The 16,036-nt window shown below is 46.2% G+C and overlaps 1 protein-coding gene across 1 annotated transcript in view; it reads left to right on the top strand.

Moving 5' to 3' along the window:
- The window catches only part of LOC307204903 (septin-2), a 61,065-nt gene extending 45,029 nt beyond the window's left edge, over positions 1-16,036 (top strand). The window contains exons 12-13 of the mRNA XM_079957042.1: positions 4,207-4,298; positions 14,773-16,036. Of these exons, the coding sequence (XP_079813168.1) occupies positions 4,207-4,275 (69 nt within the window). The 3' untranslated portion in view covers positions 4,276-4,298; positions 14,773-16,036. The remainder of the gene's footprint in view (positions 1-4,206; positions 4,299-14,772) is intronic.

Genomic DNA, 16,036 nt, shown 5'->3' on the forward strand with positions numbered 1-16,036 from the left:
TCTTTCATACGTGATGGTGCAGGGCAAAAACTTCCAATCTCTGCATTGGTTCTCATGTAGCAAGGGACTTTCCTGAGTTGTCTGTTCAAAGTTCTTAGATTCCCCCTGCCTTGCCCCACAGAAGGCTTATTTTCAGGTTTTCTAAATTCTTGTTCATTTGGGGGGGGGGGAAACGACAATAATTTTGTGTCCTTTATTGTTCAACTTCTTCTAAATACAAGGGGGGGGGGAACTGTTGTCCATAAATAGCAAGGGCGCAGCAGCTTGTCACACTTGAAGAATGTCTCTTTTATGATGCCCAAAGAAGTCCCATGGAAAAAAAAAGTTTCCCGCGGGAGACTTGAAAAAAATAAGCATTAAGACTGGCTTCTGAATGTGTGTGGGTTTTTTGGCCTGTGCGCAGCGAGATTAGTGGCTAGTTTAAAATACCTTCAATACCAAAGAGTGCATTTAGCATCGTGGGAACGTCTTCCTGTTATTTGCTTCTCCATGGCCCTGGAACTTCTCTTGGTCCTTCACCCTACAATCCTCTGCTGGGTTTTATTAGTTAAGAGGTGGCTATTTCTGTCTCTTTCAGTTTTAGTTGGCTAAACGGCTGACAGGCTCCGCAGCGGTCCTGGTTGTCTCCTATTTTTTTCCTTACCTTTTGTCCATAGTAGGGCCTAGTATGATCTACTGGAGGAATCTCTGTGGCTCAGTTGTGCTGGACAACTAGTCAAAACATGCCCTCCATCAGATAAATAGCCGCTTGTACCCATGATGTATAAGACTAGAAATGCATGCAGTTTATTTGAATATTTTATAATACAGTGGTACCTCGGGGTACATATGCTTCAGGTTACATACGCTTCAGGTTACAGACTCTGCTAACCCAGAAATAGTGCTTCAGGTTAAGAACTTTGCTTCAGGATGAGAACAGAAATTGTGCTCCAGCGGCGCGGTGGCAGCAGCAGGAGGCCCCATTAGCTAAAGTGGTGATTCAGGTTAAGAACAGTTTCAGGTTAAGAACGGACCTCCGGAACGAATTAAGTACTTAACCCGAGGTACCACTGTATACACCATATAGTCCCATTATTGGGGTGTTAGGGGAGGGGTGGTACCCCTGGTGGGGGGGCGCTCCTGGGTTAGTTTGTCTGCCTAATAATAATAATAATAATAATAATAATTTATTATTTATACCCCGCCCATCTGGACCTCAGTGTCCGGGCAGAACAATGGAGGTGCCTTGCACTCAGTTCTCACCTGTGGCTTCTAGAAGCTGTCAGCATGTGACAGTGGCTACACCCCAGGAATGGCTTCAGCTAGCCAGTTAAACCAGGTGAGGATAGTTGATGGGTCTCAAACCCTCAGTGAGTTAAGGGCTTCCCCTGCAAGCGAAGACAGGCCCCGGCAGATTGTGGGTCCAAGGGTCAAGAAAGCTGTTTCTGCATGTGCTGTAAAGGGAAGTGAGGGGCAGATGAGGCTCATCAACCTGGGAAGGACAGCCTTTCTCAACCTGTGGGTCCCCAGATGTTGAACTACAACTCCCATCACCCCTAGCTAGCAAGGCCAGGGCTCCGGGATGATGGGAGTTGTAGTCCAACAACATCTGGGGACCCACAGGTTGAGAACTGCTGATCTAGGAGAAGGAAAGCCCTGATCCTACACCTCCGCTGCTTTGTGGGATATTTTTTGGGGGAGAAAAGGTGAAGGATTAAACCCAAATCCACAAATCCAGAGTAGAGTCCCTAAGACTCTTGGATAATGCCTTGTACGCCTCCTCCCAGCTATTCCTGCAGCCAAGCTCGTGCCGAATATATTGCTTTCCTTTCCTTTGGACCCCATCAGCAGAGCCATCAGTCCACCACTAATCACCTGCCTCTTTCTCATTTGGTGGAGATGCCCTGAGCAGGGCCTTGACATGGGCTCTGAATCCTGGCTGCTCATGTGCTCTTTCCTCGGCCTGTTTTTCAAATCACTTGAAGCAGACATCCTTTCCTATGGATGGCTGAGCTTGCTGCTTTTACTTTCCGCCAGCAGCATGAGCATGAGTGCGCGCGCACACACACACACACACTCGCAGGGAGAGAAGGGAAAGGGAGCTCATTTTCAGCCCTGAATATTTATGAGAGGCTCTTTGTTTCTTCCTCGCAAAGGTAAATGTCACGAGGCCAGATCATTTCAGTTCTTTACATGGAACGTAGGATGAGCAGTCTGCCTTGAAAAGCTCCTGAAGGCACCGCTGAGCAGATGGGTTTTTAATGATACTGTCAGTTTAGAGTGTTGAAAACAATTGCTCATTCCCAAAGGGAATGTGTCCCCCCACCCCCAAGAGGGTGCATTCAATGCAACCTTGTTAGGGGTCACTGAAATTAAGTCTTGTGTATAAATACAGCGCCTAGGACTTGCCGATCGAAAGGTCGGCGGTTCGAATCCCTGCGGCGGGGTGCGCTCCCGCTGCTCGGTCCCAGCGCCTGCCAACCTAGCAGTTCGAAAGCACCTCCAGGTGCAAGTAGATAAATAGGGACCGCTTACTAGCGGGAAGGTAAACGGCGTTTCCGTGTGCGGCTCTGGCTCGCCAGAGCAGCGATGTCACGCTGGCCACGTGACCCGGAAGTGTCTCCGGACAGCGCTGGCCCCTGGCCTCTTAAGTGAGATGGGCGCACAACCCCAGAGTCTGTCAAGACTGGCCCGTACGGGCAGGGGTACCTTTACCTTTTTATAAATACATGCAGCAGTCTTATCCACCAGCCTGGTGCCTTCTCAGTGTTCTGAACTACAACTCCCACCAGCTCCTGCCAGGCAGGCAAAGACCATATCCACTGGCCTTGATGCCCTTCGAGGAAGGAGGCGGGGCTTTGACTACGGCCAGCTCCAGGTTTGAGGAGGTGCCTTCCTCTGCCCGAGTGCCCTGGAAAAAATGTATGTGGTAGTGGTGAGTCGCAGCAATGCTAGGCGACTGAGACTAACTGCCATTTTCATTTCCCACAATGACCCAGTATTGTGGTTTTGGAGCCTTTTGGGAAACTTGAATGGCAGCTAAACCCAGCTGCCTGAAAAGGGTTGTTGTGGTTGCTGTTGTTAAAAAAGTGTCTTAGAGCAGTGTTTCCCAACCTTGGGCCTCCAGCTGTTTTTGGACTACAACTCTCATCATCCCTAGCTAGCAAGACCAGTGGTCAGGGATGATGGGAATTGTAGTCCAAAAACAGCTGGAGGCCCAAGGTTGGGAAACACTGTCTTAGAGAACATAGAATCATTGAATTGTAGAGTTGGAAGGGAACATGAGGGTTCTCTAGCCCAACCTCCTGCAATGCAGGAATCAATCAATCAATCAATCAATCAATCAATCTTTATTACGGTCCAGAGACCCAACATATCGTTACAAAGCAATGCACAAGTCAGACAGCCTACCTCCAGGTTAAACAAGCTTTGCCATGCAGGAATCTTTCGCCCAATGTGAGATTAAGAGTCTCATGTGCTACTTACTTAACTATTCATGTTAGTTTTATGCCCTGATGAAACTGTGGCAGCTTTCTGAGAATGCCAGGTGCTCCTGATAGCCCCGATTTAATATTATATATGTAAAACGGCTGGCAGTCCTATTGATTTGATGTGCAGGGTGCCTTCCCTATTTCCTGTTCCTATAAACATCTTTGCCTTTTGTCCCATGAACTCCTTTCCCTACTGACTATTTGTATTTTTAATGTCTTTATATCCCTGATCTCTGATGAATTACGGTTAAGGTAGCTTATGAAAATAATAAAACAAGGAATTACAGCTCCTTTAAGTGTTAGTATTTTTTAAGATCCATCATGATAAAATTCAAGAAGCGGCTGCAGCAGGATAAGGCAACGCAACTGCTACCTCTCTGCCTTAGGGCTTCTGTTATGACATGCCTTAGGTCAGGCGGCAACTCACTGGCTGGCTAACCCACCAGTTCAGAGGTGATGAGCCTGCGGCCCCTCTTGATTCTGTACTGGCCCTGCTGGGGTGTGGTTGGTGGGCTTGGGGAACTGGTGTCCCAACAACATTTGGAGGGCTACAGGTTACCCCCACCCGTAAGCTAGTTGAAAACCAGGGCCTTAGTTGACAAAGCAGAGGCAAACCAAACACCCTGGCCAAATCAAACCCTGCAAGATAGGTTTTCATGGCATTTGTTTTAACTGTGCTAGGAACTTGTTTAAATTGTGCTGGGCATTTAGAATTCTCTTTCCTTCTTCCATACAGTTGCGTCGTATGCAGGAGATGATTGCTCACATGCAAGCCCAGATGAGGCTGAAGCCTGGCGACGAGTGAGACGGTTCACCAGGCTGCCGACGGTAGGTGGCGCTTCACATTTTGGAGGCCTTGGCTGTAAAAGTGCATGCAGGTCAATTTTCAGCAGCAGCAATGAAAAAACAGTGGGGGTGGGGGTACAGCTCCTTGGAAAATAAAAGAGCAACAACCGTAAGCACACGGAGGAATGACTAGGCTGGCAGTTTTGTGTCGACGAGAAAATGCAAAGCAGTACGATCAGATTAAATTCCAGCTTTCTGTAATAAATGGATTTGTGTATATGGTTCCTTTGGTCCTCGAGGGGCCATTGGGCTACGTTGCACAGCTTGGCAGGAATGAGCCCTGCCTGGAGGCCTCTTCTGGCTTCAGAAAGGTAGGTACATTTCTCATGTTTTTCCCCTAAACTATGGAAATCGAAAACATAGGGGGGAAAGCGCACGAAGTTTGTTGCTACTGTTGCTGAATGCTCAAGTTTTAAGACACCCAGCTTTGGTTTGCTGGTCCTCTGGAATGTAAAGCCTGAGTAAAAATGGTTTATATTCTACCTTATGACCGCGTGACAAGCTGCCAACATTCCAGCCCTTAAATAAGGAGTTTTTTGTTGCCTCTACTTGAACCTTTGCTTTTCCTGTTTGCATTAAAAGCACACGCACACAGCCCTTCTACGTTGTTGTAGACATCTTAGCTAGCTACAAACCACTTTCCACAATTCAGGAAGCCTGTTCTGCCATTTCACCAAGAAGCTAAACAGATGATGTGGTTTAAGAACACTTAGGGTTTTTTTTTTGTTCAAATTACTGGACAGGAACAAAGTTAGGCTTTCAGCAGCAATGGTAATACTGTCCTTTACCAAAACGGCACCTGCACAATTTCCCCAAACGCCAAGATAATTATGGTAACTGAGGGGGGTTGCGGGGAGAGAAATAGGATTCATGGAACAAGTGAAGGCAAGGGAGGCGGTGCTGGGCTTCATGAATGAACATAAGAGGATTGGAAGCATTTGTCCACCTGGTCTTGAATGGACCTTCATGAATCCTTCCAGTCTCAGAGCTATTTGCAGATTGCATTTGCTTTTACATTTAAAATATGAAAACATGGGGAGCACAAACTTGCTTTTGAATATAAAGGAAGACTCTTTAAAAACAAAAAACAAAACAAAACCCCGCTACCTTGTAAAATCAAACCCATCTGCTTACAATGGCAGCCAGGAAGTGGTTAAGGACCAGCTGGAATTCTGTTTAAGACAACACTGATGCTATCAGAGGTCTAAACGCCACAGCATTTGGCATTCTGAAAAAGCGATTCAAGCATACAGTCCAAGCCTTGTCCACCTCCTTATGTGGCCTATTTTCCAGCAAAAGGAAGCCTGTTTTCAAAGTTGACTTGCTTCTTTCTGACTAGTATACACTGAAGGTTAAAAAAGACAACAGGGGTTTCGTGTGTATTCAAAAGACCAAAAAACATGTAGCATTGTTAAGAACCTGGACTCTTAACAAGTTGCAAGCTATTTCAGAATTCTTAGGAGTGTTTTTACTGGAAGAAAAAGAAAATCGGAGGAGCTTAGAAAAGACTAATAAATTTACGCTTTCATAAGCGTTTGTGGGTGAGATGCTACTGCATGATAAGGTGGATTCTAGTCCACAAAAGCTTATGCCATCATAATAAGGTGCCACAAGACTCCTTCCTGTGCCCCCCCCCCCGGCAGATTAAGACAGCTACTCCTTTCGAAACTATTCAGTGGAAGAAAGTATTCAGAAAGCCTTGCCCCCCCCGTGTTCAGAAGCCCACTTCTAATAATTGGTAGTGCACTTTTGAGATGTCTGTTCAAAACCTTACTGAAATGTTTACCGAATTGTGTGACTGTGAGAGTATCCACAAACAGACAGCCAGACACACACACACACACACACACACACACACACACACAGCTGAATGTGTGAAACCATTCACCCTTCAGAATTTGTAGCAGGAAGCCTGGATAAGGGTTATCCATGGCCACACCTTAGCTTGTGTTCTTCTAGAGCAGGGATGGGAAACCTCTGGCTCTCCAGATGCTGTTGGACTACAGCTCCCCATCATCCCTGACCATTGACCACCCTGGCTGAGGCAGGAGTGCCTGCTTGGCCCCACGACTGTGGGTGCCCTGGGCCGTGGGTGCCATGCAGCATGAATGGCCCTGGCACCAAAATTTGTGGGAGCCTGGGCACTTCATGGGGAATTTTGTGGGTGCTCAGGACCCCACGGAGCCGGCATCTGTGGGCTGAGGCTGATGGGAGTTGGAGTTCAGCAATATCTGTTCCCCATCCCTGTTCTAGGGGGGTGCTTAGCATTCCAGGCCCAACTGCAGCCTACAGGCTACTGAATTGTTTAACACAGATGGCAAGCGGGAACATAGATAGCTGCCTTACACCAAGTCATTCCATTGGCCCACCTAGCTCAGCGCTGTCAACTAGGGTTTGGGGCAGGGAGTTTTTCTCAGCAGCTGGTACTAATGCCTATTGCACTGGCTCTGTCTTTTTGGGGGCTCAATTCAGAGTGCTGGTTTTGACTTGGAAAAGCCCTTCCCTGCTTAGGGTCAGTAGAGTTGAAGCATCACTCGAATGTGCCCGCCTGTATGTGAGGATGTAGAGCAGTGTTTCCCAACCTTTGGTCTCCAGCTGTTTTCAGACTACAATTCCCATCATCTTGCTAGCTAGGGATCATGGGAGTTGTAGTCCAAAAACAGCTGGAGATCTAAGGTTGGGAAACACTGATGTAGAGGCCCTTCTGTGGGTGTCTTTGTCATCTAAAGCCAGGCTTTCCATCCCTGGGATGGAAAAGATTCCCCACTCCTGCCGGAATGTTGTTTTCAGACTGCCTGAGATGTGCTTTTACTCTTCTTGTTCCCTCGGTCTAGTCTGTTACCACTTGCCGTTTAGACAGACTTCTTTTGAGCTGATAGGAGCACTGGGAGTGGGTGTGGATGAGCACATCAGCACCAGTGCAAGCAAGATTGGGAATGTCTCCTGGCACACTGGATCTGGGATCTGGGAGCCCAACCTCCAGCCCAGAAAGCACAGTCCTGTCTGCACAGCACAGCAGAGAATCACGCTGTCGGCTGATGGATTTCCATCTTTCTCAACTCTGCAGGCTTCCCTTTTTTTTGGCAGCAGGCTCCAATAAAACAATCCCAAGCCTTTTTTTTTTTTCTTTTTTGAGTTTTCAAAATTAGACCAGTGCTTTATATTATTTTTATAACTCATGGCATCTCAATCTGCCTGTGTTGCCGAAATAGCTGCGGTAAGGTGATAGAGATGGCTTTCTGTTTTTCTTTCTGGAAATGAGAATTAGCAACATAAATCTGCCTCCCCCTCCAATTTTTTTTGGCAAAGAATAATCTCCCATCACTAAACTAAAAACTTGCAAGGTTGGGTCGCCTTCATATTCTGCTCAGTTCGTTTAGGGCAGCCTGCCTTAACTTGTTGCCCTCCCAATGTTGTTGGACTCCAAGTCCCATCAGCCCCAGCCAGCATTTCTAGCAGTCAAGGATGATGGAAGTTGTTGTCCGAGACATCAGGTTGAGGAAGGCTGATTTAACATAGCAACTGGGGTGTCTTTGGGCCAGAGTCAAGAATTTAAACTCTGGAAAAGACTGCGACAATTAACTCATCCCACCTATCTTGTAATGTTCCTGCATAACGATGGAAGAGTTTATTGTGTTTGGCTTTTTTTTAAGGGGGTGGGGGAGTCCTGAGCTACTTTCGCCTAGCCTAACTTGACCGTATTATCACAACATGCGGTTTATCTTGCTTTTAAAACCATTAGTCATGCTCCTGACAGGCACATTGCAAAGAACTGAAAAAACAGCCCACTCCCTACAATAATGGATACGTGGGGTTCTAAAAGAAAAATATGTGTGGCGTCGCCCTAGCAACCAGACTTTAATCATGGTCCGGTGCCAAACTGATGTGATGAGAAAAGTCATCTCGGGGGGTTAGTGGGGGAGGAAGGATGTATTTCTGTCTGTAGCTTCTGATGCCTGGAATGTGAAGCTTAGGCAGAATTCTAGCCTTTTTGGAGCAACCACCTTGTAGCCTGCGGGGTGTTTTGCTAACCAAGGCTGGGTGAGCTGCCCCAATGCTCTGGCTCCCCTGCCTCGCCGTGAGTCACGCCGGCCCGTCTGCTTTCTTGCGTCTGCAGAAAATGTGTTGGGATTTGCTCCGATGAGGTTCACTTGCTGCTTGAAGCTTCTTCCGTCTTTTTGAAGGGTAATGCTGAAATAATGAAAAATCCCGGTTCTTTTTATGCTTTGTGAAGACCTAGAGATTTGTGGCTTTTAAAGAGGGAGGATTTTTCTGGGTGTTTTGTGGTTGCTTGGATCTGTGGATTACGCTCACATGGTAATGATCTTCCTTAACATGAGGTCATTGCATGCTCCGGTGAGGTGGGAGCAACCCTTTTTCTCCTTAACTCATTAATCTTGTGTGCATCCTGCCTTTCCTCCATGGAGCATGAGGCTCAGTATGTTGCACTCTCATATTCTCAGCGACCCTGTGAGGTAGGCTTGGCAGAGAGAGAGACAGACAGAGACAGAGAGTGTCAACTTCACCAAGGCTACCCATTGAGTTTTATGGCTGAGTGGGTTTCCCCTGATATAAATCTCAGGTCTTAGATAGCTCAGTTAGTTAGAGCATGGTGCTGATAAACGCCAAGGTTGCATGTTGTATCCCCTTATAGAACAGCTGCATATTCCTGCACTGCATTGCAGGGGGTTGGTCTAGATGACCCTTGGGTCCCTTCCAACTCTACAGCTTCCTTATTCTATAGCCTAACTATATTTTAATACGAACAAGCAGTGCATGCTGCTCAAAATCCCACAATTTGCTCCTACCCACCTCTCACTGGGAGCAACAAACCATGAGGCTCTTCTCGTTGGCCCGACTTGTGGCTCATGGTTTATTTCTAACAAACAACAAACCACTTGTGGTTTGTTTGGGGAGAAGGCCCTCTTGCCAGTAGCCACCTGCCCAAGCTCAGAAGATAATGAAGAACCCAGAGAATAGATTCTGGGGAAGATTGTGCTGTATCCCTTTAACCCACAGGCACTGACAACAAGTAACACTGTTGAACAGTATTTTGGGAAGCATGAAATACTGTTGGGATGGAGTTTCTGGTGGAGCTCATGAGTAGTGTTTCGCTGGTTGCTCATCGGGAGGGCAAGTGGTGCAGTATGAAAGGGAGGAGTAAAGGAAATGGGGAGGATAACCTCCCCTATCTCTGTTCTTTCTGTTCTGTTTCTCTCAATGCCACCTTGATGGTGGGGGTAGCAGTAGGAGTCATAGGAGACAGTTAGCATCCGTGTAGAAAAAGGCAGGGAATCATCTAGGGCGTAAACGGTTTCCCTCCCAGAGCCCTGAAATCCCTTTTAATCATTGGATTTTTGTCCTTTCATCAGTTTTATCACTGTATCATAATCATGAAGACTAGGAACCTGCTTCTTTCCATTTAAAGATTGGAGGGTTGCATTCTGATACTTCAGGAAGCTGAAACGATGCTCCAGATTTGTGGTCCATGTGTTAGTGTTCTTAACATCTTTGCATTGCTAGTGGGGGGGAGGAAGGTGCTGTATGATTTTAAATGTACAATAACTAATATTGTGCTAAAAGAGGATTTGGGATTTGTATTAAGCTTTTAATCCTTGAGGTAAGAGAGAACACAAACCGTTCAAGTAGGAGTGCTTAAAAAAAAGAAAGAGCCCAAACAAGTAATATCCTATGACTAGTGATCCATGTTTTATTTCTCCTCATGCTGCCAGTTTTTAAATAATTGTGAAAGTCTGGCTCCACGTGGCTTCTTCGTCTCCTCTAATCCTTTTGGTGTTAGTGTCATTTCACAATTTTTGTCAGTGATCTTTTCAGACAGAGTTGTGGTGTATCCTTTTGACTTCTGTAAGCTTCACCCCACAAATTCCCTTTTTTGATTTTGTAAATGCAAAGAAGTGAAAGTACCTGGAATGTTGGTGACTGATTGAAATACATCAATCAGCGTCACTGATGTGTTCAGTACAAAGGGAATGTTTCCGGATTTCACATTTTCTCTTGATGGCACACCAGCAACCCACGTGGAGAATTGTGTTGGTAAACAAACAGGAGGCTGGGGGAAGTGGCAATCTTATCATTTTATTTATTCATTAACCCATCAATTTCTTTTCTAACCCATCTTTCCGCCAAGGATCTCAAGGTGATGTACATGATTGTAGTCCCACCCACCCCACGGCCTCTGCACTTTATCCTTACAAAATATTTTATTCATTTATTCATTCATTCATTCAGATCAGCCTTTCTCAACCTGTGGGTCCCCAGATGTTGTTGAACTACAAATCCCATCACCCTTAGCAAGCAAGGCCAGAGCTCAGGGATGATGGGAGCTGTAGTTCAACAACATCTGGGGACCCACAGGTTGAGAACCGCTGATCTAGATTAATATATCCTGCTTTGTAACCCTGAGAGGTGATCAAAGTAGCTTATGAATGATTATCACAAAAAAAGAGCCCCATTCTGGTATTGGGGACAGAAACAACATGGTGTCCCCCATGGCGCCAGGATTTATTCATTTGCTATCCTCATCTGTGTTCCACCCTTACGTTCCCCTTCTGCTTCTCCCTACCAGACAACAGCTTTGACTGATGTTCTCTGAGGCAAGGGAGTGGGGTTCGACAGCTGGAACAACAACCTTGTGAGAGAGGTTAGGCCAGGAGTGCGGAAGCTTTTTGACTCCATGCGCCAGAGCCTAATTAGAATTGGACTCACCAGCCAAATTCAGAAGGTGGGTGGGGTTCCCCACCTGTCAAAAACATGGTGCCATAATGGCATCATAATGGCAAATCCCAAAGTCAGGGCTTCAAAGCACCTTGCATGGTTCTGTGAAAAGGGAAAGGTTCTTCCCTCATTTTAGCAGGTTAAAAAACCCCCTCTGTTCTGGCAAGAGATTCCGATGCCTTCCTTTTTGTGATTCAGGGCTGGGTGGGCTTTGGAATCCCTTGCTAAAAGAGAGCTTTCCATTGTTTTAGCAGGGGATCCCATGCAGGTTTGCATGGACTGGTCTACTAAAATAATGGGGGGCGATGGTGGAATCAGTTTTAGCAGGGGATTGTGGTAGCAAACAGCTTCCTGAATCAATAGGAGGTTAGCCTGAAAGAGTGCTGAACAGAGCAGGATTTAACCCTTGCTCATCAACGAAGAGGCAGCCAATTTAGCTTGATCTACACCGCTTCCTGCTGTGGGGACGCAGGTGGCGCTGTGGGTTAAAGCCTCAGCGCCTAGGGCTTGCCGATCGAAAGGTCGGCGGTTCGAATCCCTGCGGCGGGGTGCGCTCCCGCTGCTCGGTCCCAGCGCCTGCCAACCTAGCAGTTTGAAAGCACCTCTGGGTGCAAGTAGATAAATAGGGACCGCTTACCAGCGGGAAGGTAAACGGCGTTTCCGTGTGCGGCTCTGGCTCTGGCTAGAGCAGCGATGTCACGCTGGCCACGTGACCCGGAAGTGTCTCCGGACAGCGCTGGCCCCCGGCCTCTTGAGTGAGATGGGCGCACAACCCCAGAGTCTGTCAAGACTGGCCCGTACGGGCAGGGGTACCTTTACCTTTACCTTTACACCGCTTCCTGCAAGTATGCTTTTCTATCCCAAGGGCTTCTTATGACATTTACATTCATAATACTCAGTTGCAGTGGACCAAGGGTTTTGTTTTGGCCTCTTGTGCTAGGTCTTGAGAGATTCGTGACAAACCCTTGCACCTGCTGTTCTCCTGGTGATGTAAGCCCCTGGTTTTCTGTCAATCCTGCCTCTGAGGCGAATGTCCCAAATATTTTTGCATCTTCCTCTGCTCTTACCTGGACTGCTCAACTATGTTCCCAGCACAGCTGCATAAATATACGAGGGTATGAAGTGGCCTCCTGCCAGAATTCTGCAATTCAGTCACGTTATAAAACAGCTTAATGGATTTGGATCGAAGCAGGGCAAGCAGACTTCCCCATGCTGGTGCCCTCCAGGTATTTTGGAATGCAACTCCTGCCAGGCCTAGTCAGCATGGCCCTGCTGGCTGGGCCTGGTGGGAGTTATAGTCCAGAACTTCTGGAGAGGCACTAGGTTGAAGAAAGCCGTTTTATTTTGCTTTAGTGGAGATGCCAGATGGGGTAGCTGTTAACCTGTTAGGAACGGAGAAGCCCAGGGCTTTCAGATCAGTAAATGTCCTGGTGTTCATCTGAATGTGAAACCTATTTGGAGTAACTGCAAGGCTTGTGGCTGCAGTTCAGTAGATGAGAACAGAAAAATCCTGCTGGATTAGGCCAAAGGCCCATCCTAGTCCAGCACTCTGTTCTCACAGTGGCCAGCCAAATTCCTACAGGAAGCCCCTAACTTAAGCAGGGCCTAACTGCAGGTTCAACTGAACTGAAGTGTCTAGTTGAGTTTCCCCCCAAACTTGGGTCTCCAGCTGTTTTTGGACTACAGTTCCCATCATCCCTGGCCACTGGTCTTGCTAGCTAGGGATGATGGGAGTTGTAGTCCAAAAACAGCTGGAGACCCAAGTTTGGGAAACACTGGCCTAGCCCTTAAGACTACCCACCTCCAGCACTTTCTTTTGCATGCTGCGATGCCTCACAAACTTTGTTCTAACATCAAAATATGGAATTCAAACAGCGCACTCTTTCAGGGATGGTCGTTAGCCTATCTCAACTTTGTTTCCCCAAATCCCTCCCCTGAATTACGGCAGGCAGTAATTCAGCAGGTCATGGGGTCTGGAAGTAAGCACCGTGGAGGGGCTGCTACAGCTTCTCCCTCTGATTACCTCCGCCATGGCAATTGGTAGCTAGGAGGAGTCTAAACTGGGGCTGGATCCAGGCATGGAGGAGCAGAGCTTGACAGCTGCTTCCTGTCCTTTTATGCCCTCTGCAATAAATAAAGGCGTGTTCAGTTGTCAACCTGTTAACTTTGCCGTTCCAGCACTTATCTGTCAGTGTATAACGTCTGATTTAAAAATATGACTTTTCCGAGGAAACCAACTGTGTCAAGGCAGGACTGCAACATTAACAGTGAGCAGAATTTAGAGCTGGTTGCAGCTGCTGAGCCCACAGTGTACTGTTGCAAAGGTCCTTCGAAACAGCAACAGCAGTGGTTTAGGTCAGGGGTAGGAGCGTGCAGTCCAGATGTTGCAGACTAAAATGCTCATCACCCCCAGAATGTGTGAAGCAGGGCCATTGAGGGTCTGGGGGAAACAGGGTATGGCTTGGTTAAAGCTCTACGGCCTGGATGGCTGCATTTGGGCCCTGGGCCTGACATTCCCCACCCCTGGCTTAAAGTTCTCTAACTGCACTATGCCTTTGTGAGTAATTTAGCAGAATATGGCCAGCCTGCTTTTAAAAAAAAAATATCTCCCCAAGTAGAAGGATAAAAAGGCTGACGTTTTCAAATCTGGGAATTCAAAGTGGAAACCTGAGATAGTCCCGGGGTGAGGGGAGGGTGGGTCTGCAGCCCTGCCCTCTCTTTTTACGGTTCTTCAGACCCTCCCTGGCCTAATTCCCTTGCCAAAGATCTCTGGACTCAGATTCCTCGTTTCCCATTTTGCTCTTGCCCTGTTTTTCAATTAGGACACAGTGCCTAACCCAGCACAACTGGCACTTTCTCAAAGAAACTGGAAAAACAAGATGCTGCTGCTTCTGGATTGTGTCTAATAAAATGTAATCTGCCCTGGAGCAAATTTAGGTAGCATTCCCTTAATTTTAGTCTGCTTCCAGGAAATTTGCAGGATAGGGTTTTTTTTCCAGGTTCCTCCCCTTCTTAAAATAAAAATAAAAACGTGTGTGGTGCCTAACTCTTGAAAGGGCTAAATTGACAATATAATAACAATAACAGATAATATCCTGCCTTTTTCCCAGACTGGGACTCAAGACAGCTTACGCATACCCACACACAAAACACCACACACACACTGGTATCATTCGCATGATTTGGAGGCAGACAGCATGTGCAAAACTTTGTATGTTTGAACTGCTCGGATGTTTAGTAACTGCTATTATTATTTAATTCAGATGCCAGAATGGCTGCTAAGTAGTTTGCAACTATGAAATCATTGCACAATCAAATCAATACATAATTAAGTCAACACATAATTAAAATACACAATTACAAATCCATCAGGGGATTAACCTATCCTTAATTAAAATTACAATAAAACAAAGAGTAAAAATAAAAAAAAATGTTTAAACTGTCAAAACCGTAAAATTGCAGGTTCTGTTCAGGGAAATGCTTGAGTAAACAGGTGAGTCTTCTGAAGCCGGCGGCATGCCAACACTGGTTGATGGGAGCTCTAATATTTCAGCGGGGAGGGCATGTCCTGCATTGAGAGCACGAAAGCCAATACCAGGGAATTGTGTCCATGGGAAAGTTTTCTGTTTCTTTCAATAGAATGGATCTGTGCTGTGTTCGTTTACACAGGGTGATCTACCTGTGGAAGGAAGTCTATGGCCTTTTCTTCTTTTTCTTACAGTGGCTACTCAATGCTCTTAAAATGGGTCAGTGCTTTATCTGAAACTGAACGGTGACACTAGTGAAACGCCAATGGATCATGCCTGGACGCAGGGCTGGATGCTACAAGGAGCAGCTGGCGGTCTTGAAGATCATATTGGAAATCAGCTTCTCTTCTCCCCGTATACATATATATATACCTCTCCTTAATCATGTTGCTTATATCACCCTGTTGGTAATAATATGCTCGTGCTTATAATGTGGGACTTACTTTTCCTTATCTTTCCCTTTCTCCTTTTTTTTTAATTCAAAAGCAAATATGCCATCTTATATGCTGTAGGCTTTGAGAGTAGGTTGATGAACCATGTTTCATTTTGTTTAGCTAGGCTAACATGATACCTTTTTTTTTGTGTGTGGCAACTTTCTTACTAAAAGACACGGTGACCTGTTTACCATAAATGTCTGCAGTCTCCTAACTACATTTTGTTTAGGCTTTGTGTAACCATTGTGTAATTTGTTGCTAGTTTACAACAGCCCCGTCCGCACTGTATGTTTAAAGCAGTACCACCCCACTTTTAAACAGTCACGGCTTCCTCCAAAGAATGCTGGGATGTGTAGTTTGTTAAGAGTGCTGAGAATAGGAGTCTCCTAATAACTCTTGGTCCCCTTAACAAACCGCAGTTCCCAGGATTCTTTGGGGGGACTCATGACTGTTTAAAATGGAATGATGCTACTTTAAGTGCATATGGGACCAAGATTCTTCTCTCACTAAAAAAGATGTCTGTCTCTGTAAGCCAGTCTTTGCCAACCTAACACCCTCCAGATGTGTTGGCGTACAGTTTCCACCAGCCCGAGCCAATGGGTTAGTGGGAATTGTAGTGCAAAACATCTGGCAGGCGCTAGGTCAGTGAAGGCTGTGTTGTCACCTGTGCTTTGGCTCTCTGGGGTAGAATTCCCCTTGGTGCTTCCTGGTTTTATTATTATTATTATTATTATAAAAATACAAATAAACGGTACAAAACACTAAAGTGATGGGCGAGGATGAGCCATCCTTTTACCCGCGATGCCTTAAAATCATGCAAATGTCTTAACATGCCAAATATTCTCAGAGGCCTCCTAGAAGATCCGCCTTGAATTTTTCAGGTACTAATTTAGCAACCTTTTCTATCGGAACAGGTTTTGTTTGTCCTCGGTTGAAAGAACAACGGTATTTTCACAGTTATTTTATATTGTATCATGACACTAAACGCCCCTTTGCAGTTTTGTAATAAATTGAACAGACACGA

This window comes from Podarcis cretensis, assembly GCF_951804945.1.
Source record: "Podarcis cretensis genome assembly, chromosome: 16".
Taxonomy (NCBI): Eukaryota; Metazoa; Chordata; class Lepidosauria; order Squamata; family Lacertidae; genus Podarcis; species Podarcis cretensis.